Source organism: Anabrus simplex, chromosome 1 (assembly GCF_040414725.1).
Source record: "Anabrus simplex isolate iqAnaSimp1 chromosome 1, ASM4041472v1, whole genome shotgun sequence".
NCBI classification, from domain to species: Eukaryota; Metazoa; Arthropoda; class Insecta; order Orthoptera; family Tettigoniidae; genus Anabrus; species Anabrus simplex.
Window position 1 is genome coordinate 1,158,563,057 of NC_090265.1, and position 25,668 is coordinate 1,158,588,724.

At 39.7% G+C, this 25,668-nt stretch overlaps 1 protein-coding gene across 1 annotated transcript in view; it reads right to left on the minus strand.

Annotated features, from left to right (window-relative positions):
* The window catches only part of LOC136877034 (zinc finger protein 84), a 73,986-nt gene that overhangs the window by 28,895 nt on the left and 19,423 nt on the right, over window positions 1-25,668 (minus strand). Inside the window, exon 3 of the mRNA XM_067150839.2 lies at window positions 20,850-21,661. Within this exon, the coding sequence (XP_067006940.2) occupies window positions 20,850-21,661 (812 nt within the window). The remainder of the gene's footprint in view (window positions 1-20,849; window positions 21,662-25,668) is intronic.

Sequence of the window (25,668 nt, forward strand, 5' to 3'; positions counted from 1 at the left end):
GCAATATATCACCAGTATTACAGAGAACTGACAGCTGGCAATGGCCAAGAAGTGACTGAGAAACCATTTTCCAATGCATTAGAATATGACCCATATGACTGATGATTGTCCCATGAGGGAAAGTTATGTCATATTTCAAAATAAGTCTGAAGCACCTTTATGTCTAAAAAAACCCACGGCACTTATACCCTTGGAAGGGCTCTGGCCTGCCCAGTGACCGATACCCAGCCCGAAGGCCTGCAGATTACGAGCGGTCGTGTGGTCAGCACGTCGCATCCTCTCGGCCGTTATTCTGGGTTTTCGATACCGGGGCCGCCATCTCACCGTCAGATAGTTCCTCAATTCTAATCACGTAGGCTGAGTGGACCTCGAATCAGCCCGCAGGTCGAGAGAAAAATTCCTGACCTGGCCGGAAATCGAACCCAGGGCCTCCGGGCGAGAGGCAGGCACGCTACCCCTACACCATGGAAGCTGGCATCTTCATGTCTAGTTTACTGTATAAAACACCTTTTTTGTATTGTATGATCATAAAAATAAAGTTTGGTTACGAATCTATGGTAAACTATTAACTATAGCTAGGTCAACGCAGAAGTCAATTTTCTTCCATTTTTTTATATTCCTATTTTTCCAAGCACTTTTCATTTTTAATACAGTTCCAATATATGGTACTGATAATTTAAAGGTACTACATCAAGATAAAATAATGAAACAAATATTATTTTTATGGTATAATTTTTGTTTTTTGACATTTGCAAAAGTTGATTTATCTCTGTTCTGAAAAATGTTGGTTAGCCCATTTTTGCGAGCACCCATTCATTTGATCATGTACATATATGTAGATTCACATTTACTGAGTTGATATTTTTTTGTACGTAGTGAATTAAGTCCTGACATGCACAATTGTGTGGGTGCATTCTTTTAGATGTTAATTTTTATTTTGTAAACTAAACTAAAAATATATGTACTTACGAGCAATTTAGTCTGTTTTTGACGTACAAACAAAAAAATCACACCTCCAGTTTTCTTTCAGGTCTGAAAGGGATATAACAATCTCAAGGCAGAACAACCACTTTGAATACCAAATATACAGAAAGCCAACAAACCAATAGAATAATTAGAAACGATTCCAATCATTCAGGACAACACAAGAAGGCCACTTTTTTCAGTTTAATTAATAGGGCGATAACCATACCAATATCAGAAGGAGGGCGTAAAAAAGAAATGGAACTAATTTACGATATAGCAAAAAGTAATGATTACACAAGAAATTACGTCAATAAAATAAAGAACAAAATCAGCAACAAACCAAAAAGGCTTCTCGAAAAACAGAAATAAAATAAAAATAAAATGTAGTATTCACATATAGGAACAGGCATTTGTATGATCTAACACTTTCAAGAAATTCATTATTGAAATAGTATACCGAAATAATAATAATAATAATAATAATAATAATAATAATAATAATAATTGTTACGGAGTTTTCCGTGGTAGTTAGAGGTGAAAGAAGGTGCGGGGTGGTGAATAGGTCTCAGGCTACGAAATTAAAGTGAATTTAAAATTTAACAAGGTTATATTTTCTTTTCAAAATCAAGAAATAACAAATATGGCAGGTACAGAGTAGCAAGGCAACAAAAGTACAATTACAGTATTTACAGGATTTGGGCTTCGAGCCCCGCGATCACAATCCTTGAGCAATCAGCTCAGTTTTACCCCAAACACAAGTGTCAACAGAGAGGGGAGAACCCCATTCATACCTAGGAGCACTTGCTCCAAAATACACAGTAAGGCCTCCTTGAGGCGCGCAGAAAACAAAATTTTCGGGAAAAGAGCAACTTGCTCTCAAAATTCAGGCCTGTCAAAGGCCACACCTAATTCTACTTTCAAGCTGTCCTCTCAGGACATATACACAGGGGTAAAATACCCAACCTACTGAGGTCTGTTAAATGACAAGAAGGTTAATTACATGACCTCTAAATCAACAATTTGAGAGGAGGCGATTTGCACTCCTAACGTATTTGTTTCAAAACCTAATTTGGCTCTAGGCCACTGATGCAAGGGCTAATCCCATACTAAAGAGGTGACTTTAGAAATTGACAAATTTACATAATGTTAAGGAAGAATAGGTTGAGAAAACAAGTTCACCTCAAAACAATATGAGTGGGAGCTCGAGAGGGTTAAGCACTCTCTATCCCAATATGTAGTTTAAAAGATAGAATAGATACAAGTTCCTTTACATTTAAGGAAGGTTACATAATGGAAAAACTTCGGACCCGCCCCAAGAGTTAAACTGCTGAGCAAGCAAGAAAAGAAGTAATTAATCGGCCATTACCTGGTTGTTGACTGCCGCCGAAGAAAGAGGTGCTTCCCGCCCCCTGCTATGTACTTTACACACGAAAAGATGGAACAGAAGTGGCCCGGAGACCCTAAAATCAGCAGTTTATATACTCTCGCGGAAAGTTCGAGGCGTTAGGGGAATGAGAACACCCTCCCACAAACTCTTTATTGGGTAGGATACAGCAACATATTCAAGTTGGGGGAAGATACATCCGATTGGTCAGAAATTAATAAAAGAAATTCGGGATTGGCTAAATACAAAACAAGGGGAAAGAGAGGGGTATACAGCCAACTTAAACAATAACAGAAAGAAATTTAACAAGAAACAAACTTTTGAAATAAAAATTTCTCCCAAAAAATAGTTCTTTCACGTCGCACTAGGGTGCACCATTGTAGTTTTTCAGTAGTGTCCTCTAGAAGAGAAAGTTCACACTTCTTACTACAAGCAAAACAAAAATACGTCGAAAATGACACAGTTCAAAAACTCCAAAATTTCCAGGTAGTGACATCTTCTGATAAAGTAGAAAATTAATACCGTAGATAAAGTTCAGACTTCCTCCAGCAGAGGAGTATCAAGTGGCGCACATTTTTAAACTAGCGGCGTGGAGGTGTACCGCCCGGTACAGACCTCCCCCCCCAAAAGTTCCTCCAGGGGTGACACTGGCAATTTGTTTGGAAACAAGTTTCAAGTTTTGATGTTGATATGGAGATTAATTGCAGAAGTATTTATAGGATTTTCTTAATGTGGTTTGATTCAGTTTCAAAATTTTTGTTGTGACAGGCGAAGTAAAGTCTTTATGTTTGTAGAAGTTGAATTCAGAAGGAAAACTTTAGTTTTTAAAGTTGAGGAAAATTTTCTAAGTCCACCAAATATTGCAGTAGAATACCCAAGAAAAGGTAGTAAAGTTGATCTGGAATGTCCATATAGTTGATGTTGATTAAGTTGGATGGCCAGACCGGCCGTTGCAGCTTGCGTCCAAAGGCGGCCGCTCGGACCCCACAAGTACCCTGAGATACCGCTTGCCCGCACTATGAGGGGAGCAGTGGTGTTGAAGCACGCCGCGCCCGCGGTGAACATATACAGGCTGCGGGCAAGTAGCAGGTCGTGCGCCGCACATCAGCCTTGGCCGGGAGGAGGGCTCCGGCTCGCCGTGCATATGTCATCCTCGCTGGGGCCGAGGGGGCCCTTCCTCTAACCCAGTCGCGGCACGGCGCCGCGTGGCTGCGGGGGCACTGAAACATTAAAACTAGGCGGCAGAATTTGTTGGACCATCATCTTTTTTTTTCTAGGGCATAGGCTTGTGGAGAGGTTGAGGGGCCAGCGGCGTGCAAATATCCATGGCATTAATTAAGCCACTGTATAGAGCGGAGCAGGAGACGGGAGCGTGGTAATGGCCGTGGCAAGGACAGGATGGCAGTTTAACGGTTCGGGGCAGGTTTCACAAAAATGCTTACATATAAAACAAAATACTATAGAAGGGGCAGAAAGCCTTAAAAGTGAAACTCAAAAAAAAAATATAACCTTCATATTCCTTTCAAGATAATATGAGGCAAGTTAGCACAGAATTTATACAGGTTTCACCTGCGACAAGTGAACCCTAAATATCCTCTCAGTGGCTGGATTGCTTAATAACAACGTAACCGGCGTAAGGAAATCGAGAATGACGCACGGCCCATGGAATCTGGGGGCAAGCTTGCCCGCGGGAACAAAATTCTTGACCATTACTTGGTCACCTACCTTCAAAGGGGTGGGTCTCCGTCCACGATCATACCTTTCCCTAACCTTTTCATGAGACACTTTAAGATTGGCTTTAGCCTTCTTCCAAAGATCTTTAATGTTGTCCGGATCTATTGTCTCGGGTAGAATGTCACTCAGAGACCAGAGGTTAGAGAGCGGCGTGTTGGGAACAAACTTGAACATCAAAGAGGCTGGAGTAAATTTATGTGATTCATAAACCGCCGAATTCAAAGCAAAAGCTAACCAATGCAGGGACGTGTCCCACCTGGAATGATCTTCATGATGATAGGCAATAAGCGCGGACCTGAGATTACGGTTAACCCGTTCAGCCAGAGATGGTTGAGGGTAATAAGCAGAAGTAGTTACATGAGAGATGGACAAGTCAAAACAGAATTTACGAAAAAGATTTGATGTGAACGCCTTAGCATTATCAGACACAATATATTGGCACGGACCAAAAGAAGCAAAAATAGAATTTAGGCAAGTAATGGTGGACTGAGCGGTAGCCAGCTTAGTCGGAAATAACCAGGAAAATCTTGTAAAACCATCTACGCATACAAAGATGAACTTGTTGGCATTTCCCTTTGACTGGGGGAAGGGTCCTACATAATCAATATACAGGCGTTCCATGGGGCGCGACGCTTGATGCGAAGACAAAAGGCCTACCTTGGTGGACATGGTTGGTTTACTAAGCAAACAAGATTTACAAGCTTTTACTAGTTCACGGATTTCACCGTCCATACCTTTCCAGATGAACCTTTCACGAATCTTTTCACGAGTTTTAAAGATTCCAAGATGCCCCCCTAATGGGGTCTCATGATAGTATTTGAAGATCATAGGCACAAGAACAGCTGGAACGACAACCTTCATCATCTTATCATGCCTCGATGGGCAACATAAAACACCATTCCTCAGAACATAAGGGACAACCTGTTCCCCAGAAGAAAGGGTTTCCATTATCGGAGCCAGCGTCGGATCTTCACGTTGGTATTTCTCGATATCCCTAAAGAGCATGGGATCATCTGTTAAGATGGCATTAACATCAGATAGTATGGAGTCGGAAGGTGATGAACTATTACAAGTGATGAAAGATGCCTCAAAGTGAGAGGCGAAACATGTCTCATCTGAATAATGTTTTAAAATAAATGCCAACTTCTTGTAATGTATTGAATAGGTGGAAATAAACAAAAGATATTATCCTATATACAGTTTTAGGTGATGAACTGTCGACCGGTTCATGGGTTTCGACGTCGTTGGAAAACATACGGCTGAGTCCATCAGCAACAACATTTTCGGTGCCTCGGATATGCCTGACATCGAATTGGAAGGCAGAAATACGGATGGCCCAACGGGCTATACGGCCAGTACGATGCGGCCTACCTAAGACCCAGCTTAAGGCTTGATTATCTGTCTCCAGGTCGAATTTGACATGTTCAAGATAGAGACGGAACTTTTCTAAGGCAAATAAGACTGCCAAACCTTCGAGCTCATAGATAGAATACTTGGCTTCTTGAGCCGACAAGGTCCTAGATGCATAGGCGATGGGTCGCCTCCCTAGTTCAATCTCTTGAAGAAGGACTGCAGCTACTGCTGACGACGACGCGTCGGTTTGGACAATGAATTTCTTTGAGAAATCAGGCATAGCAAGTACAGGGGCATTACAGAGAGCTAATTTAAGATCTTCAAAAGCGGCTTGTTGAGAAGGTCCCCACTCGAATTTGATGCCTTTCCTACGGAGAAGGTTTAAGGGCGCCGCTCTATTAGCGAAGTTAGGAATAAACTTCCTGAACAAATTCACCATACCAATGAACCTGGCGATACCTTTAATGTCCTTGGGAGGTTTAAAATCACGGATGGCCTGTGTTCTAGAATGATCGACTGCTACACCATCAGGTGACACAATATGCCCTAGGAATGACATAGAGGGCTTAGCAAAGGCAACCTTGGACAACTTGACAGTTAACCCAGCCTTACGAAGGCGATCGAGAACTTCTCGCAGATGATTTAGATGTTCTTCAAAAGTCTCTGAAAATACGACGACATCATCCAAGTAGTGATATAAGTACTCAAATTTGATGTCGGAGAAGACCCTATCTAGTAGCCTAGTGAGTACAGCTGCTCCCGTGGGGAGCCCAAAAGGCACGCGGTTGTATTCGTATAAGTTCCAGTCCGTGGCAAACGCTGTAAGATGTTTAGACTCTTCGGCAAGGGGAATTTGATTATAGGCCTGATTCAAGTCCAAGATAGTAAAGAACTTGGCCTTACGAAACCATGAAAAACAAGAATGAAGGTCAGGAAGGGGCACGGATTGCAACACCACCTTCCGATTGAGAGCCCTATAATCAATGACAGGCCTGAAGCCCCCCTGGGGTTTCGGGACTAGAAAAATAGGCGACGAATACGCCGACTTAGAGGGCCTAATAATACCATCCTTCAACATCTGATCGATGATTTCTTTCAGAGCCTTCATTTTAGGTGGAGATAGCCTATAAGGTGGAAAACGGACAGGAATCGAATCCGTGACCTCAATTTTGTATTCAATAAGGTCAGTAACACCAAGAGTATCAGAGAACACCTCTGGAAACGACTGACACAACTTACGAATACTATCAGCCTGCTCCTCAGGTAGATGTCTAAGGTCTAACAACATCTCATCCTGGGTAGGCGAAATAGATGAACATGATACAGAATTACACTTTAACAAGGGAATTTTACAATTGGACGCAAATTTGAATGTGCACGACCTGCTCTGGAGATCGAGCACAAGACCAGTGTAGGAAATGAAGTCAGCTCCCAATATAATGGGGCAAGACAAGTGCTTGGCCACAAACAATTTAATTTTCCATGTAAATTTAAAAATACGAATTTTGACATGTAAAGAACCTAGAATTTCTAATGGAGATGAATTAGCCGAAACATATTGAACAGGAGATGAGGCACAGTCAGGTAGTTTACAAACAGATTTCAATTTAGAATACCATTCAGCCGAAATAATCGAACAAACACTGCCTGAATCTAAGAGAGCTGTTACAGGTTCATTATTTAACTCAATCTTAAGAAAAGGAACAGGCGCGGGGGAACCCGCCGCAATCCTAAGACACTCTTTAGGGCATTCAAAAGGCGAATTTGAAGACTGATCGTTCCCTGAATTTACAACCTGTTTACCCGGGGCTGAGTCTCGGGAAGATGGATTAGTTGACTCAGCCGAAGCCACTAGTCACTTTTGATTCTTGTTGGAAGTTGCACCAGAAGTTGAGCAGGAGGGGGTGCTATCTGAATTTGGGCAATTTTTGGCGATATGTGAGAAAGCCCCACATTTAAAACAGCCTTGTGATGAACCAGCCCCATTCCTTGTCCCACTCGACTTGATCAGTGGACACTTATTGCGAAGATGGTCAGGCGACCCGCAAGCATATCATTTACGGGGATTGACTGGTCGGCGAGGTGGAGGCCGAGGATTACTAAAAGAAGGAGGGGGTTCTTTCGCGACACGCAAAGAATCGGCGTATCTAACTCCTTCCGCTGAGACGGCCAATGCTTCAAGTTCAGAGAAAGTTTGCGGGCACGCCGCGAAACACAAATATGACCTATAGGATGGTGAGATACCTTCCACAATGGCTTGTACAATCTGATCCTCAGGGAAGTGAAGAGCAAACACCCTAGTATAAAACTTAATGTCCTGTATGAAATCAGCCAAGTTTTCATCCAAGCGCTGTACACGATAATAGTACTTCTGAATCAGAGATGACCTCGCGCGAGCAGGAATAAAATTTGCAAGCAAGTGTGCGTGAAAATCTTCAATAGATGACTGTTCAGCTATGGCTCTTACTATTTTGTCGGAGAGAATACCAATTGCATAAGGATAGATGATTTGCAAAATTTGACATGGGGAAAGAGAAAACACAAGGGCATGATCCTGAAATTCAACTAGAAATCTTAAAAATGAAATTACTTCGCTGGTGGTATTAACGGAAAACTTCGATATACCTCTGAGCAACATTGCCAATGGATGAGGCAAGCTGCTGAACCCGGGTGACATAGTAGGTAAAGGTTTCAGTGGCAAGGAAGTTAATTCAGAACGTATATTATTCAACGAGTTACGGCGTTCAGACTCGTTGTCCAATGGGGCAGAGATAGTTTGAGCAGCAACGGTTATCCTATTGACTTCTCCCTTAGGAGGCTCTTCCTCGCTACCTACATTCATCGTGACAGGTTGATCAGTTTTGGGAGGAACCTCCCCAGTTAACAATTGAGTGACCTTGCTAGATAATTCAGAAATATTTTCAAGCAGCGTACTAGCTTCCTTCCTCTGAACGTCATTCAACTTTAGAGACAACAGATCGTTAACTCTATTTGAAAAATGAAACAGCCTGGCTTGCACACGTTTGATTTGATTAGGAGAAGGATCATTTTCATCAAAAAAACTAACTACAGATGCTAGCCCAGTAATATTCTCGACGATCGTGGAAAGAGAGTCGTCAATTTCTTTCTCTCCCAAAGCGGGGATGGAAATGGGCAAGTCAAGGGACTCACTAAGCTTGTTGGAGTCTATCGCAACCGTGCCTCCAGATTGCACATTTCTGATAGTTAACTCATGGATCAACTCCTCCTTGCACAAATAGTTAAGATGGAGAACATCGCGAGGGCCGGGCATGATGACAGAACAATTTTGAAAAAGAAAAAATCAAAAAAATTCCAGCAACTGAGAAAATAGTTAAAGTTGTAATCAAAGCAATGTTTAGCCGTCAAAAGGGGCTAAAATGAGACCCATTCAACCACGCTCTGCTACCACTTGTTACGGAGTTTTCCGTGGTAGTTAGAGGTGAAAGAAGGTGCGGGGTGGTGAACAGGTCTCAGGCTACGAAATTAAAGTGAATTTAAAATTTAACAAGGTTATATTTTCTTTTCAAAATCAAGAAATAACAAATATGGCAGGTACAGAGTAGCAAGGCAACAAAAGTACAATTACAGTATTTACAGGATTTGGGCTTCGAGCCCCGCGATCACAATCCTTGAGCAATCAGCTCAGTTTTACCCCAAACACAAGTGTCAACAGAGAGGGGAGAACCCCATTCATACCTAGGAGCACTTGCTCCAAAATACACAGTAAGGCCTCCTTGAGGCGCGCAGAAAACAAAATTTTCGGGAAAAGAGCAACTTGCTCTCAAAATTCAGGCCTGTCAAAGGCCACACCTAATTCTACTTTCAAGCTGTCCTCTCAGGACATATACACAGGGGTAAAATACCCAACCTACTGAGGTCTGTTAAATGACAAGAAGGTTAATTACATGACCTCTAAATCAACAATTTGAGAGGAGGCGATTTGCACTCCTAACGTATTTGTTTCAAAACCTAATTTGGCTCTAGGCCACTGATGCAAGGGCTAATCCCATACTAAAGAGGTGACTTTAGAAATTGACAAATTTACATAATGTTAAGGAAGAATAGGTTGAGAAAACAAGTTCACCTCAAAACAATATGAGTGGGAGCTCGAGAGGGTTAAGCACTCTCTATCCCAATATGTAGTTTAAAAGATAGAATAGATACAAGTTCCTTTACATTTAAGGAAGGTTACATAATGGAAAAACTTCGGACCCGCCCCGAGAGTTAAACTGCTGAGCAAGCAAGAAAAGAAGTAATTAATCGGCCATTACCTGGTTGTTGACTGCCGCCGAAGAAAGAGGGGCTTCCCGCCCCCTGCTATGTACTTTACACACGAAAAGATGGAACAGAAGTGGCCCGGAGACCCTAAAATCAGCAGTTTATATACTCTCGCGGAAAGTTCGAGGCGTTAGGGGAATGAGAACACCCTCCCACAAACTCTTTATTGGGTAGGATACAGCAACATATTCAAGTTGGGGGAAGATACATCCGATTGGTCAGAAATTAATAAAAGAAATTCGGGATTGGCTAAATACAAAACAAGGGGAGAGGGGTATACAGCCAACTTAAACAATAACAGAAAGAAATTTAACAAGAAACAAACTTTTGAAATAAAAATTTCTCCAAAAAAACAGTTCTTTCACGTCGCACTAGGGTGCACCATTGTAGTTTTTCAGTAGTGTCCTCTAGAAGACAAAAGTTCACACTTCTTACTACAAGCAAAACAAAAATACGTCGAAAATTTCCAGGTAGTGACATCTTCTGATAAAGTAGAAAATTAATACCGTAGATAAAGTTCAGACTTCCTCCAGCAGAGGAGTTTCAAGTGGCGCACATTTTTAAACTAGCGGCGTGGAGGTGTACCGCCCGGTACAATAATAATAATAATAATAATAATAATGAGGTTTTTGCAAATTCAAGTAACAACACAATCAATTCAGTAAATCAGGGGTATACGCACTGACATGTCAGAACTGTAACCAAATTTACATTGGACAATCAGGAAGAAATATATCAGATATAAAGAACATATAAATGCAAAAAAGTACAGAAAATATCCAGCCATGTGTGAACATGTGCACAAAAATAATCATTCATTTACCAGCATAGAACAAGACATGAAACTAATACACTCGGCAAATAAAGGGAAATATATGGACGTCCTGGAGAAATTAGAAATCTACTTAGCACAGAAACAAAATATAGACAATAATTTAAATGAACATTTCAAAGAAGAAAATCAGTTATTTAAGTTTGCCAACCAATATGTAAATAGAAAGAAGAGGATAAATAGATAACATCAACTCTAACTCCTTGGCCCACACCCCGCCCCTCTTCTCAGGTGGTCAAAGTTCAGTGTCAAAGCCCTCCCTTATCCACTTGTAGCCTCAGGTTGCTGCAACCATAGGTACTAGAGTAAATGTTTGGCTGATGAGCGGGTAGGCTTCCTCCGCTTCAACATTTTATGTAAGTAAAGTTGCTTTCATAAATACATAGTATTTTTATACTTGTTTTAATCTGCTTAACATAGTTTCTTCATATGTTAGAATAAGAAGAGCAAATACAAGCCACTATTTCAAGGACATGACGGGAGGTTTGATCTGCTCTGTCGAAAGCCCAACACCAATAAAGTACAATTTCGTCTGACCTCATATACTGTAATCAATTACGTTTAGACCTTAAGGAGTCAGATAAATTAAAGGTTAACCAGTTTAGCCAAAAAACGTTTCTAACAATGATAAGGCAAAGATTTTAACTCTGGTAATATAATAGTACACTATGCATTATGCAATATGTAATATAATAGTGCATTATGGAAATTATAAAACTCACTTCGCTTGTTTTACAAACATACTCATGTCTTAACACATTGCTGACCAGATGCTTGAGCTTGTCACATACCCTGTGGACCGGACATTTTTCTACTAAGCATACTAGGGTGCACTTGATTATAAAAATGTACATAAATATTAAACCAGTCAATATTTTATCTTCAAAGTTGGTATGACTACTCTCCAATGCCCCTAGTAGTAGTGGATCTGCCTTTACAAAACCATCTTCAGCGTCAATTCCTAACACATCATTAATGTTTACATCGCTGTCGTCAGAATCACTTGAATAAATAAATACACTAGGTAAATTACGGCCTGTAGATGCTTAAATATCACTTCCACTATCACTCTCACAATCAGTTTCCACTAATTCATTAGACTATTTCCATTTGAAAAATCGTCGGCATATAGTAGTTCTAAAACATCGTCGTCAGCTAACACCGTATTCCGCGGGCGCTCCATCTTGTCATTGACTGAACCGGCAGAAAGAAAGTCGACGTTTCGAAACTAAATCAAAGAATTTTTTTTTTTTTTGCTAGGGGCTTTACGTCGCACTGACACAGATAGGTCTTGTGGCGACGATGGGATGGGAAAGGCCTAGGAGTTGGAAGGAAGCGGCCGTGGCCTTAATTAAGGTACAGCCCCAGCATTTGCCTGGTGTGAAAATGGGAAACCACGGAAAACCATCTTCAGGGCTGCCGATAGTGGGATTCGAACCTACTACCTCCCGGATGCAAGCTCACAGCCGCACGCCTCTACACGCACGGCCAACTCGCCCGGTAAATCAAAGAATAAGAGAGGCCGTGAATAAAAGAAAAGTGGCAGATATACATCTACGATTTATTCTACTCAATGTGCACGTCCGAAATAGTTCAAGATATGGTCAAGAGATGTCACAGGAAGACCAAAAACAATGTCGTGAATAAAACCGAGATGTCTCGGGGCCTGTCACCTACCACTGGCGAGCGTACAAGATTTCTCGGGGCCCGTCACCCATGTGTTAATTATTGCCATTATAGGCAAGTTGCATACGACTGTTTATGCTCGACGGTAATTATAACTATTTTTTAAATATTCATAAATTTCTGTCGAAGTGTCGCTTGACAGTTGAGTTTACAGAACAGAGCATAGAGCATATTTATATTGATTTTCCATGAGTGAATCAGAGACCTTGACAATGTCATATGTTTTCAAAGCCTTGATAGAAGGTTATCATAACCTAGCTTTATTTCAAATACAAATTGTTTATTGTACAGTTGGTGAAGTGAATCTGCGGGACTGTGCCGTGTGGTTGTGGAATATTGGAAGTAGAAGGCGCATTGATATTAACGTGTGTGTCTGACATGTTTGATTTTGGAAACAAGTGCGAAGCTAGTGCGTTGAGTGCAGGTGCGATGCTATTCTTACCTAAACAGTTGTATCATAATGAAAATCTGAACTCTGATTGGTGGAGAACCTGTATCATAATGAAACTTGAACTATAATGAGCCTCATTAAGATTCAGTTTTCTGGCATATAATATTTCGGCATCGTCGAGCATAATAGTTGATGTTTTAATAGGGCTACACTTAAGTGGGCAACAACAGAATAAACAGACGCAAGAAACATTTTATCTTCGGCTGATTTTCTAAGCAACCACCTGACATGTTAATACATATTTTGAAGTGTTATACAACATAAAAAGCACTTGAACTTTTTATAAGTGTTCCATTATGTTTTAAAGTGTTCTATGACAACAAACATTATCAAGAAATGGTCACGTTGTGTGTATGTGTGAAAAATGTTATATATTGACAATGTATCATGTAAAACTGAATAATGTAGATGTCACGATATGGGGAATATTGATGTACGATGTAGAAGTCGCTGATGAATGGAGTTGGGGCTTCCGAAACATGTACGAGTTAAACATTGAACAAAATTAGACATTCATAATATACTGACAGAGCGAGTTAAACATTGTACAAAATTAGAAACTGATAATATATTGACAGGGCGGACCAAATAACCACCCGTTGTATATTATACGAGAACAGCTTCCCTTTTGACTCTGAACAAACCAAGACCTTTATATTTTCGATGGGTGTACATCATTGAGTTGGGAGTATTTATAGGCAGCTGTAAAATTTCTTTCAGTGCTCCTTTGATCATCTTGTCTGTGTCAATAAGGAATGCTTGAGATATTTTTTCCAGATGTGCTGTTGGTAATACATGAATTAAAGAGGGACAAATTGATGAGCTGATTACACTGAACTGCTGGTCAGGATGTAACAGAGGTGAAGATGTCAACAACTCTAATTTAATCTTTAGTCTTGGATAAAAATTGCAGGCATCAGCAAAGTTTTCATTGAGATAGTGGACGTATTCATCATGTAATATAGAAGGTATAATGATGTCAAAGATATTTTTACATGCTCAAGCAATCGTTAGCCTTGTTGGAGCCCCTTCGGTATTACCTGAAAGGGGATGACTAAGCCAGCTCAGGGAACTTCCCAGCCCGCCCAAAGACATGCCAAGGCCCTCCCTCTATTGTTCTCTTTGTCTAATTTCTCCATGCGATTTCTGGAAAATACGATGGGAAAGTTTGATCTCCAGCTAAACCCTGAATGTTCTAGAGGACCAACATTGAGGTATAAATACAGGACTCCTGCGAGCGAGCAGTTGTTGTAGTGTTGGAGAGACCAGGGAGTGTGTAAATGGACGCGACAGAATGAAAGACTGTGTACAGTACTGCCTTAGAGTACTGTGTGTGTGTGTACTTCTGTGGATTGAGGACCGCCATGAATCGGAGATTGAAGCAGCTATCGTGAGTGTGAGGATAATTGGATGTGTGTTAATATTCGCTGTTATGAGTATCATCCTGCTGTTGGATACTGTTGAGCTGTTGCTGATTGTTGTTCACTTCATGTGATTGTGTGAAGTACCAGACTATCATTGGAATTCGAACCAACGAACAGTCGTTGAGTGTTGTATAGCCAGTGACACTGTGTTCAAATCCAGCTATCTATGCACAGCCGCTGTACGAGTTGATTGACTGGACTCGGGGAAGTGAAAGTGAGGCTTAACTCTCTTGGTGCCAGGCGGTAGTGCAAGCACCCGCCCTTTAAATTGCCAGAGATGATCTGGTCGGCCTTTAACAATCCAGTCGGAAGTTGCCAGAGCCAATTACATCGGCCGGCTTAAAATTCTGTGATATACATAATTTTGAGGCAACCTATAGTGATGTGCATACTTTTGTTACAACCTGTAGTAAAGGGGCTACACGTTATTGTGTGCTTGGCCTTGCTTTGGCAGTTCTAAGAGGATGTTATACCTTTCACAAGAGTCGTTTCCTGAGTTTACAAATACCGCTAACCGGTCAGTAAGTGATTGCTCCTTGCAGTGAGTGGATTTGTGACAGGAAAATGGCATGTTGTTCACGTGATATTTTTTCAGCAGGTATTGATGACAATAAATTAATGCAGTATTTGGAACAGTGCAAAGTTAACGCGGATGATTTATCGGATAGCGATAGGGAATTTAGTTCAGAGAGTAGCGACAAAATTATACCGGACACGTCCACGGAATCACCGCAGCTAAAGAAGAGATGTTTAATTGCGTCTAACAGCACTAAAGCTACTCTGAATATAGTGGTAGATGAAACTAGTGATAACAAATATGATGATGATGTCTCTGGAGAACATTCTGTGGAAATTTGTCCCAATGAACCCGACAACATTCCTCAACCTCCTGTCTTCTTCAAGAACGTTCTTGGATCTAAACATGCCCCACCGTCTGATTCTCCGCCCGTATCATACTTCAATTTACTTTTCACTTACTCTCTGCTAAACCTTATAGTCACATATAGTCTTCTATCATTATCTAAATGCCGGTCTCCGCGGGCCAAGTGTAGCATGCCTGCCTATCGCCCGGAGGTCATGGGTTCGATTCCCGCCCAGGTCAAGAATATTCGCCTGGTCCTGAGGGTTGGTTTGAGGTTCACTCAATCTAAGTGACCCTAAGTGATTGCACTTAAGGAGATATCCGAGGTTGAGAGGGCGACCCCGGTCTGGAAAACCAAGAATAATTACTGAGAGGATCCGTCTCACTGACTATGATACACCTCGTAAACTGCAGGTACCGAACTGAGCAGCGGTTGCTTAGTAGATCAAAGCAAATCATGGCTTTAGTGCCATACTTTTCTTAATTTCGTAAATTCTGTTGTATTGTAAAATTATTTTTCTAATATATACTACAACCGAAAATGAGAAACTATTTTTTTTTTTCTGAAAACAAAAAATGAACTATTTTTTACTTATTTAATAATTCAGAATTATTTTAATACTGTGTTGTCTGCATGTAGAAAATTTGTTAGTATTTGCCAAACATCGATACAAACACGCGAATTTTATCGGTGAGTAAAATTGTCTTGTTTTTACTAGCGACATATATTTGAATTTTTATTTTTCTCGTTCAAATTTATTCTATAGAATTGTATTTAGAAATTCATTATACATAATTACGTATATTCTTTTGTATCGTAAATTATTTTTTCAAAGTAGATATTGCGAGAGAAAGTGCAAAAATATTTTTCTCTTCCTAAGAATAAACGTTATCGACAACTGTAAATCAACAATAAAACGTCTTTGACTCTTTATATCACTCCAAACCAGTTTCTTATTCTACGTAGTCGATATGTAGAAAATTTCATGTCGGTATTTGCTATACACCGGTAGATATACGCAAATTTTAAAATACATGTATTTCCACTGAAAACGGCCTGGCACTTTACAGTAGTAGAGTGGAGGCGGAGCTCTGGCCTCTTCCAGCTGATGGGGAGCGGCCGACCAGATCGGCTCTTGGCTCTAAGAGGGTTAAGCGTGCGCAGGTAGACGAACGGGCTAAACCACCTAGTGTGTGCACAGACGAGAGATTTGTAAATTGACTGTAATTAGTGTGGCCATTCATAACTGGTTAGAATTGCTTGTGTTTAATTAAATATGTGCGTGTGCATCCTGAAATAAATTAGAGTAATGAAACAGATGGAGTTTTATATTCGTAACAATATTTAAAGGGTCATTCCGCAATTTTCCTTTTGAAATGCTAATTGCAATGCATTTTTAAAAATGGACTTCTAGACTGATCTCTTTAAAACCTAGGACTGCCGTTCTAGTAAATACAGTGGACAAATTATTTTTAGTCACAATAACGGTGACATCTGCAAAGCCAAGAACTGTAACAGGCCATAAACCTGGAATTACATCGTAGCTGTATTCATCAGTGACTGGTTCCCCAGACAGTTTGTCCACTATATGATCTGTTGCAAAATTGTAAAGTGTATGTGAAAGCAAAGGACCCTGCGATCACATCCGTTTCAATCAAATTGGCTTGGTCGTTTTATGTTTCAACTCAATCTTAGTGAAGTTATGTCCCGGAAGGTTTGATGTTAGATCAGCTAACTTGCTTGGAATAGGAAGGGAATGTACAGTCTTTCGAAGATGTGCATGTCCTACGTTGTTGAATGCTTTTCTTATATCCAAGAATATAATTGTAGTGTTGGTCGTCTTCACTTTGTGTCAACTAGAATCAAACAGTGAATGGCCTTAATTAAGATACAGCCCTAGCATTTGCCTGGTGTGAAAATGGGAAACCACGGAAAACCATCTTCAGGGCTGCCGACAGTGGGATTCAAACCCACCATCTCCCGGATGCAAGGTCACACCAGTGCGACTCTAACCGCACGGCCAACTCGTCCGGTGAATGGATGTATTGACAATCCCTGAATGACACGTACTCCGTAAGGAGACAGTCCAGTAGTCACTCAAATGATTCTTTGCACAATACAGCAGATGGTGATCGGCTGCCAGTTTCCAATATCATCCATATCTCCGTTTTTGTGAACAAGCACAGGGGTTTGAACCCTGAATGTAAGCATACAGCTACACAACCTGTACCATACAGCTAACTTGATAGTGCAAACCTATTTTAATACATCGTTTTAACCCATTCGATGCTAAACCCGTATATATAGGCTACATTATTGAACGTCGTGCCTCGTCCGCCAAACCTGTGTACGTTTTGGTGCAGTGTCTACTTCACTGATCTCGTATAAGAACCGGATATAGTGTCATGTTTTGAATTTCCATGGATATGTTCAAAGAAGTTCTGTAAGGCAGACATACCACTCCATTTTGCGTATTTTGGAAGTGATCTCACATTTTAGTATCATTGGAGTGAAACATCTTTCCTGCTAACGTATAGCCATCATGGTGTCTTGAAGCATGCATTCATCTCTTATTGATGAAGAAATTGAATGTTTCCTCATAAATAGTGATTCCAGAGCGCTATATTTGGATAAGGAAGATGGAGAATATATAAGGGACGATACTGAATAACAAGAAAGTGACAGACAAAGTTACTAATAATGAATCTGCTGTGGAATTGTTACCCCTTCCCCTCTGATATGTTTATTTTTCTTCAAATGTTAATGATTTTGATAATACCAGTTCTTGGATCAACAATTTTTTGTTATATTTCAAATCACTGAGCGGAGTAGACATGTATTAACATGCTATGGCTATGGGGCCACGCTCTGTATTCGGGAGGCGAGTGGGTTCAAACCCCACTGTCAGCTGTCCTGAGAATGGTTTTCTGTGGTTTCCCTTTTTCATGTATATAGACAAGAAAGATGTTCCACCTATCAATACTTTATTTATTGTGAACAGATTCACATCAGTACCAGCTTCAGCTATTAATAGCCTTCATCAGCTGATATATTACAATATTGCAAACCATTAGACACTGGTGTATGTCACAAAGATGTTATTATTGGTTAGAACATCCGGATGTCTAATGGGGTTAGAGATAAAATGTATTGTCATAATGTTTTCGTCTATATGGGGTTGAAATAGTATCTATGACTAATGTGGTAGGGAAAGGCTACAGTAAACTAAAAACTTATCACGTATACAGTAGCTACACAACCTGTACCATACAGCTAACTTGATAGTGCAAACCTATTTTAATACATCGTTTTAACCCATTCGATGCTAAACCCATATATATAGGCTACATTATTGAACATTATTGAACTGAACACATTAAACATATTAAAATACACGGAACATAGTATAAAACACTTGATAAGTTTAAACATACTAAAATATACGGTACATGTATGTTAAAACACTTGTTAAAATTTGAAAGTTCATACTCTGTGGAGTTCCTTCTTCAAGCTTTCTTGTTGTTCTTGCACCTCTGTGTCTATGTTGATTTGGTTGCATAAAATGATCCTTGAAAATGTTCTATTTGGCTAGTATATGTCATGTGTGTTTGTGGCGAAAACCCATATCATAAGATTGTAATGTATATGTAATAAGTTTTTAGTTTACTGTAGCCTTTCACTGCCACACTAGTCATAGATACTATTTCAACCCCATATAGACAAAAACATTACGACAATACATTATATCTCTAACTCCATTAGACACCCGGATGTTCTAACCAATAATAACATCTTTGTGACGTACACTAATATCTAATGGTTTGCAGTTGTAACATATCAGCTGATGATGGCTATTAATAGCCAAAACCGGTACTGATGTGAATCTGTTCACAATAAATAAAGTATTGATAGGTGGAACATCTTTCTTGTCTATATACGTACATCCAATCAATACGGAAAAGAAACTTATAAATAATGATCTCTTTTTCACTCCCAAAAAAATGCTGGGACAGTTCCTATTCATAGGCTACAGCCAATTTCTTCCATTCCTTACTCAGTTTCATTCAACATCATTATCTTCTCAACATAGGTTGGAATCAGGAAGGGCATCTGGCTGTAAAAGCATGCCGTAAAATATCTTCTCACTCCATGCCTGATCCCATCGGGGCTAAGGAGTCGATACGCATTCCATTAATATTATCACTATAAATTGGTAAAAATGCTTCTTCCTTGGCCCAGAGGGTTTGCCTAGTCATCAAAACTCAGCAGTGAAAAGGTTAATTCAGGTAGTTTATCTGAAACTTAAGTCTATGGACAAGAGTGAATACTTTATCATGCTGGGATGATAATTAGAGAGAGAGAGAGAGAGAGAGAGAGAGAGAGAGAGAACATAAGAGAACAGAAAATCTTATTTGGGTAAGTAGCGCTGTAACAACGCTGATGTTACGTGCTGGCTCCACCCAGGCATCCTACAGCACAAAGCATTGTCAGGGCTGCCAAGTGGCGATTCCTTGTGCGAGCCATAGGTTGCTCCTAATCATGTCACTTAGTACGTTTACATGCAGGATTCAGATCGATCTGAGTACACTTCCCGTATTGAAAACGCCATGTAAATGGGGACTCAGTTCGGATCGAGTCTCAAGGTCGATACAGTAAAATTTGGGATCGCACCGTACTCGGTTCGAATTGAGTTCCATGTAAACGCGGATCATACCGAGATCGTATTGAAAACGACTGTGCACACACTCCATGTTTGTTATGACGAAATCATCATCCCATCATCAAAGTTCTGTTGAAATAACATATATAATAAGCCAGTAAATATTCATTTACCTGTATAAATGATCAACAACTGCAATCATAAGACAGCCCTTGTGGTTAACAAAATCACAATAACCTTCTGTTGGGGGTAAAATTGGAATGTGCGTTCCATCTATTGCACCAATTACATTTGGAATACCACACATACTTTCAAAACTGAAAGCTATCTCCGGGGCTTCTACTGCATTTGGCATTTTTAAATTCTAATAGGCGATATAGATTTGACTACAATTCTGCATCGTTCGTATACGTCGATGTTGCCTGGCGGATTCAATACGGTAAGTGTACTCAAATCGATCTCAATCCTCATGTAAACGTACTAACAGTGCTTTCTGTGAATCAGAATCTGACCTGTTGCTAACAGTAACTATCAGGGGTCATTTGGGAAGGGAGGCTATGGCTCCACTAGAGGAGTTACTACTAACCACGATATCTGTCCAAATCACAGTTAGTGCGGTATGCATTCATTATATTGGCAGCCATGTAATACAACTGTCTATCAGCACGCTAGGTGGAGAACAGCAGTGAGGGGAGGGTGAAAGGGAAGATTGTGTGGTGTCAACATTTTTATTACGACAACTACCCTCCTTAACTGAAGACCTGAAATAAATAGGACTAAGTGCCAAAGTTACACATTTTGAGATATTGTGTGAAATAGAATCTACATGCCAAGCCTAACAATGTATAAAAGGCTTGAGCTGCCATGAATGGTGGTGTAGTAACAATATCTATCAACAGATGGCATGTTCTATGCTTCATGCCAGTGCCTTCTATACTTTAAACTCATTTTCCTCAAAACTATTATTTTGGCACTTAGAGTCTTCTTTATTTCGTCTTCAATTTCTCTCAGTTATATCTATGGAACTGTCCTAATAAAATTTGACCACTACCACCATTAATTTTAAAGGATCTAACTTCCAAGTGGAACACTTAATATATTACAGTTTTATGAGGCATGTGTCAGAACAATAGGAGAGACACAAGAGGTGATAAAATTCTTCTCTAAAATATTCTTAACATAAGTAAATTATCTTACTTGTCAGGAGCAATAAAAAGTGTTGTTGCATCATGAGTCATACTGGAGTTTAACACTATTCCTGGCTCTGCTACGTCCTGAGCAGAGAAGGATTTTTCAGGTAATATTTCACTGGTGTTATTAGTTACATTCTGCTCCAAGTTAGGGGGGTATTCAATATCAGCTGATTTATCCTGTAGGTTAGTTTGTTGTTCTGTAGTATACGATAAGACATCGGACTTAATGAGAGCCATCGGCTGTACTGTTCCATTGTACTCAAGAGGATCATCCTTTGTCAGTGCTACTGGTTGAGGTTCTGTGGTATAAACAAGAGTGTGAGTTTTGGATGCAGACAATGTAAGAGGCTCTGTTGTGTAAGCCAGCGCATGTGTCTTTTCATCACCAGATTGTTGTTCGGTGGTTGTATATGCAAACGTGTGGGCTTTGGTGACTGCAATAGGCTGAGTCTCTGTCGTATAAGTTATGGCATGAGATTTAGAAATGATCTGTTGTGGCTCAGTTGTGTAAGCAAGAGTGTACGTCTTCCCTTGAGGCTCCACTGTGTATGCGATGGTTGGTGTTATAGTCTGTTCCTTCCCATGTTGCTGTTGATGTGGTTCTGGAAGATCTTTGTACTTCAGTTCTACCATGAGCAAAATGTCCTGGCATTCCTCCCCACCACGATTCTGACCTTCCCCACTTAACACAATCACACCACCATCATGCTGTACTGTCAAGGTGTTGCTTGCTGAGGTGTGGTGGTCGGCCTTCTCTGATGGCTCCAGAAGTGGAACTACACTCAGGTCGCTGTCTTTGGCAGCTTCACCAGATTCCTGTTAAAGGAAACCATCACATAACATTCTTTGCAACATACTATGAAGATACTCCCAGTAATGGAAGGGAGCAAACAAGTGGCAAGTCATATATAGAAAGATAGGAAAATGAATAGGAACACACAATAGGAAAAACACAATGACAGGACAGTATTGGAAGAGTGAGCATCAAAAAGAGGACACAATGACGAATGTAGAGCGGAAGTGCTAAATGATCTATGACGAATGTACAGTAAAGTGCTAAATGATCTAAATGCCAAAATGCAGTTTTTAAAAGTTTTTCTCCTTGAAGTGATGTGGCAGCGCCAATGAAGTGTTATATGATCCAAGTTCCAATTCTTTTCCTGGTAGTGTAGCTGTAGTAAGCGTCAACAGATGCCCGAACCTGATGTCCAGAGCTCACTTGTATACTACTTTTATCCCATTACTTAAAAACTACTTTTTGGCACTCAGATTATTTAGCACTTTCACTCTACAAAAAACATTTAAGGACAAAGGCAGGTGGTGGTGGTGTTTATTGCTTTAAGAGGAAGTAAAATTGGACAATTAGAGGAAATAATAGACGAGGTCCACCACTTCGAAGAATGAAACGGAGGGCCACGAACACCTTAGACCAAGGGTACTCAATATACGGCCCGTGGGCCGGACTCAGCCCGCAAAGACATTTTATGTGGCCCCCTGGCAAAGTTTTTATGTTTCAGTTTATGTTTTTAAAGAATACATCAGGCAGCATATGATGATATAATAAATACGATGAAGTATTAGGGAAAGAAGAGATTTCAAATCGAATGCAAGTTCTCACTACTAAAAAACAAATGTTCACGAAACAGATCGAGGAAAATATAGCTACAATCTGTGCTAGTTCTAGAGTTGTACATTTATCAGCTGCAAAAGGGAAACCATTTTCTGATGGGGAGTTTGAGAAAGTCTGTATAATTTCTGTAACAGAAGAAATCTGTCCTGAAAAGAAACAACTGATAAATTCAGTTAGCTTATTGCGGAGCATAATGACTAGAACAAAAGCACACTGGGCTAATTTGTGCTCACAAATGCATGAAAAATCAAAATCATTTGAGTGCTTTTCGTTGGCTTTGGACAAAAGTATTGACAACTGTGATACAGCACAACTTTTAATTTTTATTCTTGGCATTGACAAAGCATGTGAAATATCTAAAGAACTGATATGTTTAAGAAGCATCCATGGAACTACAACATGCGAGGGTGTGTTTCTCCAACTGAGTGAAATGTTGAAGGATCTCGATTTATGACAGGATGGATTGGCAGCTATAACAGCAGATGGAGCAAGGAATATGAGTGGTACAAAAACTGGATTTACTGGAAGAATAAGAAACTAAGATACTAAAAGAAATACTGATATGTCTCTTGAATTACACTGCATTATTTCTCAACAAGTTCTATGTGGAAAATTATTAAGTTTACAACATGTGATGAACACAGTGACATCTACAATTAATTATATTCAATCAAGTGTACTCAATCATTGGCAGTTCCAGTCATTTCTGGCTGAAATTGATTGTGGTTACGGCAACGTAATTGATCATAGCGAGGTACGCTGGCTTAGTCGTGATAATATTTTGAAACACTTCTTTCATCTTTGTGAAGAAATACACACATTTATAAACATGAAAACAGAAAGAAGTGGCAGAATTTTGGACTGAAAACTGGATGTAGGATTTAGCAATACTCACAGATTTAATGCAACATTTACATATTTTGAATATGGAACACAAGGGAAAGGCGTGCTTTTTAATAAAGTGTAATGTTATGTGTTAGCGTTCCTACATAAATTGAAATTATTACAACAGCAATTAGAGAAGGGAATGTTCCCACACTTTTCATGTTCTGCTGAGTTTCAAGAAGTAAACTCAAACAGTTCAGTGCCATATTACTGGTTCATTAAGTTGACTGACTTATTGAAGAACGAGTTAGAAGGCAGGTTTATAGATCTTACTGGGAGTGCAGAGAAAATTCATTTGTTCGAAAATCCATTTGAAGTTGATGTCGGTGAAGCAAGTCGAATCAATTGAACTTCACTGTTGTTCCCAATTAAGGGACAAGTTCACAGAGAGAAATCTCCAACTTTTACGGGGCGCTTAGTAATAAAACTTTTCAAGCTTTCTTAAAATTTGTGAGAAAATACTTGTGTATTGACAAATTTTATGGTTAGACCTATATTGATGGAAATGACTTAATTTTCACAAACTTTAGTTTATTCTTCTACCTAATCAATACATAGTTACTTTCAAACAGTACTACTGTGGTTTTGGCCGTACATAGCGGCCATCCTCAGCTATTCATCACAAAAATTGGAATTAGAAGGGCAAAGTGTCATTATAAACAAAAGGTGTTAAAAAACTCCTGAGTTAAAACAACAAAAATATAAACACACAAACTACACTAATGTATACATTTAAAAGTCCAAACAGTAGAAACTTTATAATGGTCAAGTGGATTTGGGATTCCAGAATAAAAACTAGATCACAAGATTAATGAAACTTGAAGTTGACTTTGGTGTAGCTGCATTCAAAACTGCACTTGTGTCAAATAAGGGTGAAGTAAAATGTCATTGTCTATTGATAGTCCCCCCCATAGATCATAATAAAATATACATTAAAAAAACTGTACCATTCATACAAGAGATTTTCACAGTGTTGAAGCAAATAAAACTGGTTAGTTGCTGATGTGCATGTCAATGGCCATATAAATGGAAGGAACAATCTTCTTTGGTTACAATAAGCGAAGAATATCCCGATGTTATTAAAGGAAGTCATATCCGTCTGTAAGGACATTAATGGGGGAATATCTAAAGGAGAAAGAAAATTACTTGACTGAATTGAAACAAAATCGCAGGAATGTGAATGATAAAAGAGAGAAAAGCTTACTTTTTGAGGTTACCGTGGTGCACCCGGCAACAGATGTCAAGTGTCAACAATAGCTTGGAATTTGTCGTGACATAGCAGAGAAGGAAGCAGAAGGAAGGGGGGGGGGGGGGGGGGACCGGAGGGAAGAGAGAGAAACTGAAGTTGGAAGGAGGAAGGTGTGAGACGAGAAGGAGGGGAAGTGTTTGGAGGATCATTTGTGCGACTTGTATTGAATTTTTTAGCATAATACTTGGCTGCTAAGGAAATAATTGACTCGGTGAAGACATCAGTTTTTTGGAAATTTCATTTAAGTTGAAAGCAGAATTAGAAAACTGGTCTAGAGATATTAATAATAATAGTGTTATTTGCTTTATGTTCCACTAACTACTTTTATGGTTTTTGGAGACGCCGCAGTGCCGGAATTTAGTTCCGTTGGAGTTCTTTTACGTGCCAATATGTCTACTGACACAAGGGTGACGTATATGAGCACCTTCAAATAGCACCGGACTGAGCCAGGATCGAACCTGCCAAGTTGGGGTCAGAAGGCCAGCGCCTCAACCGTCTGAGCCACTCAGCCCGGCAGTCTAGAGATGTTAAGTACTCTTCTAGGATATTGAGAAAGAGACCTTTTAGACTGAAATAAAGAATATCCAAATCTTGTTGAATGGTGGAGAAATGATGATTAGCCTCATTAAGATGTAAGCCCAAAGCAGAGAATCTATTATGCTTGACAGTGTTTACATGCTCCAAATACACAGCTTTGAAACTTTTTCCTATTTGATCAATACACATATAGCTGCAATCAGAACATTTCAATTTATACACACCTGAACGTGTAAATTTGTTAACTGGATTCAATGAACTGGAATTGTAAAATGTATGAAAATTATTGTTTGAGGTCCTGAATGCTATTTGAACATTACATTTTTTTAAGTGGTGAATATTATTATATGTGAAAATAGCGTCTGCGGTTTTGATTCTTTAATTAGATATAATTTAGGTTTGTATTTAATCTTATTAGGTACTGTAATAAGTTTATTAATAAAATGCAGGCTGAAACCATTAGCTGAGGCTATCTGCCGAATGATGTTTAATTCTTCTTCATGGTCAGACTGGGACATAAGA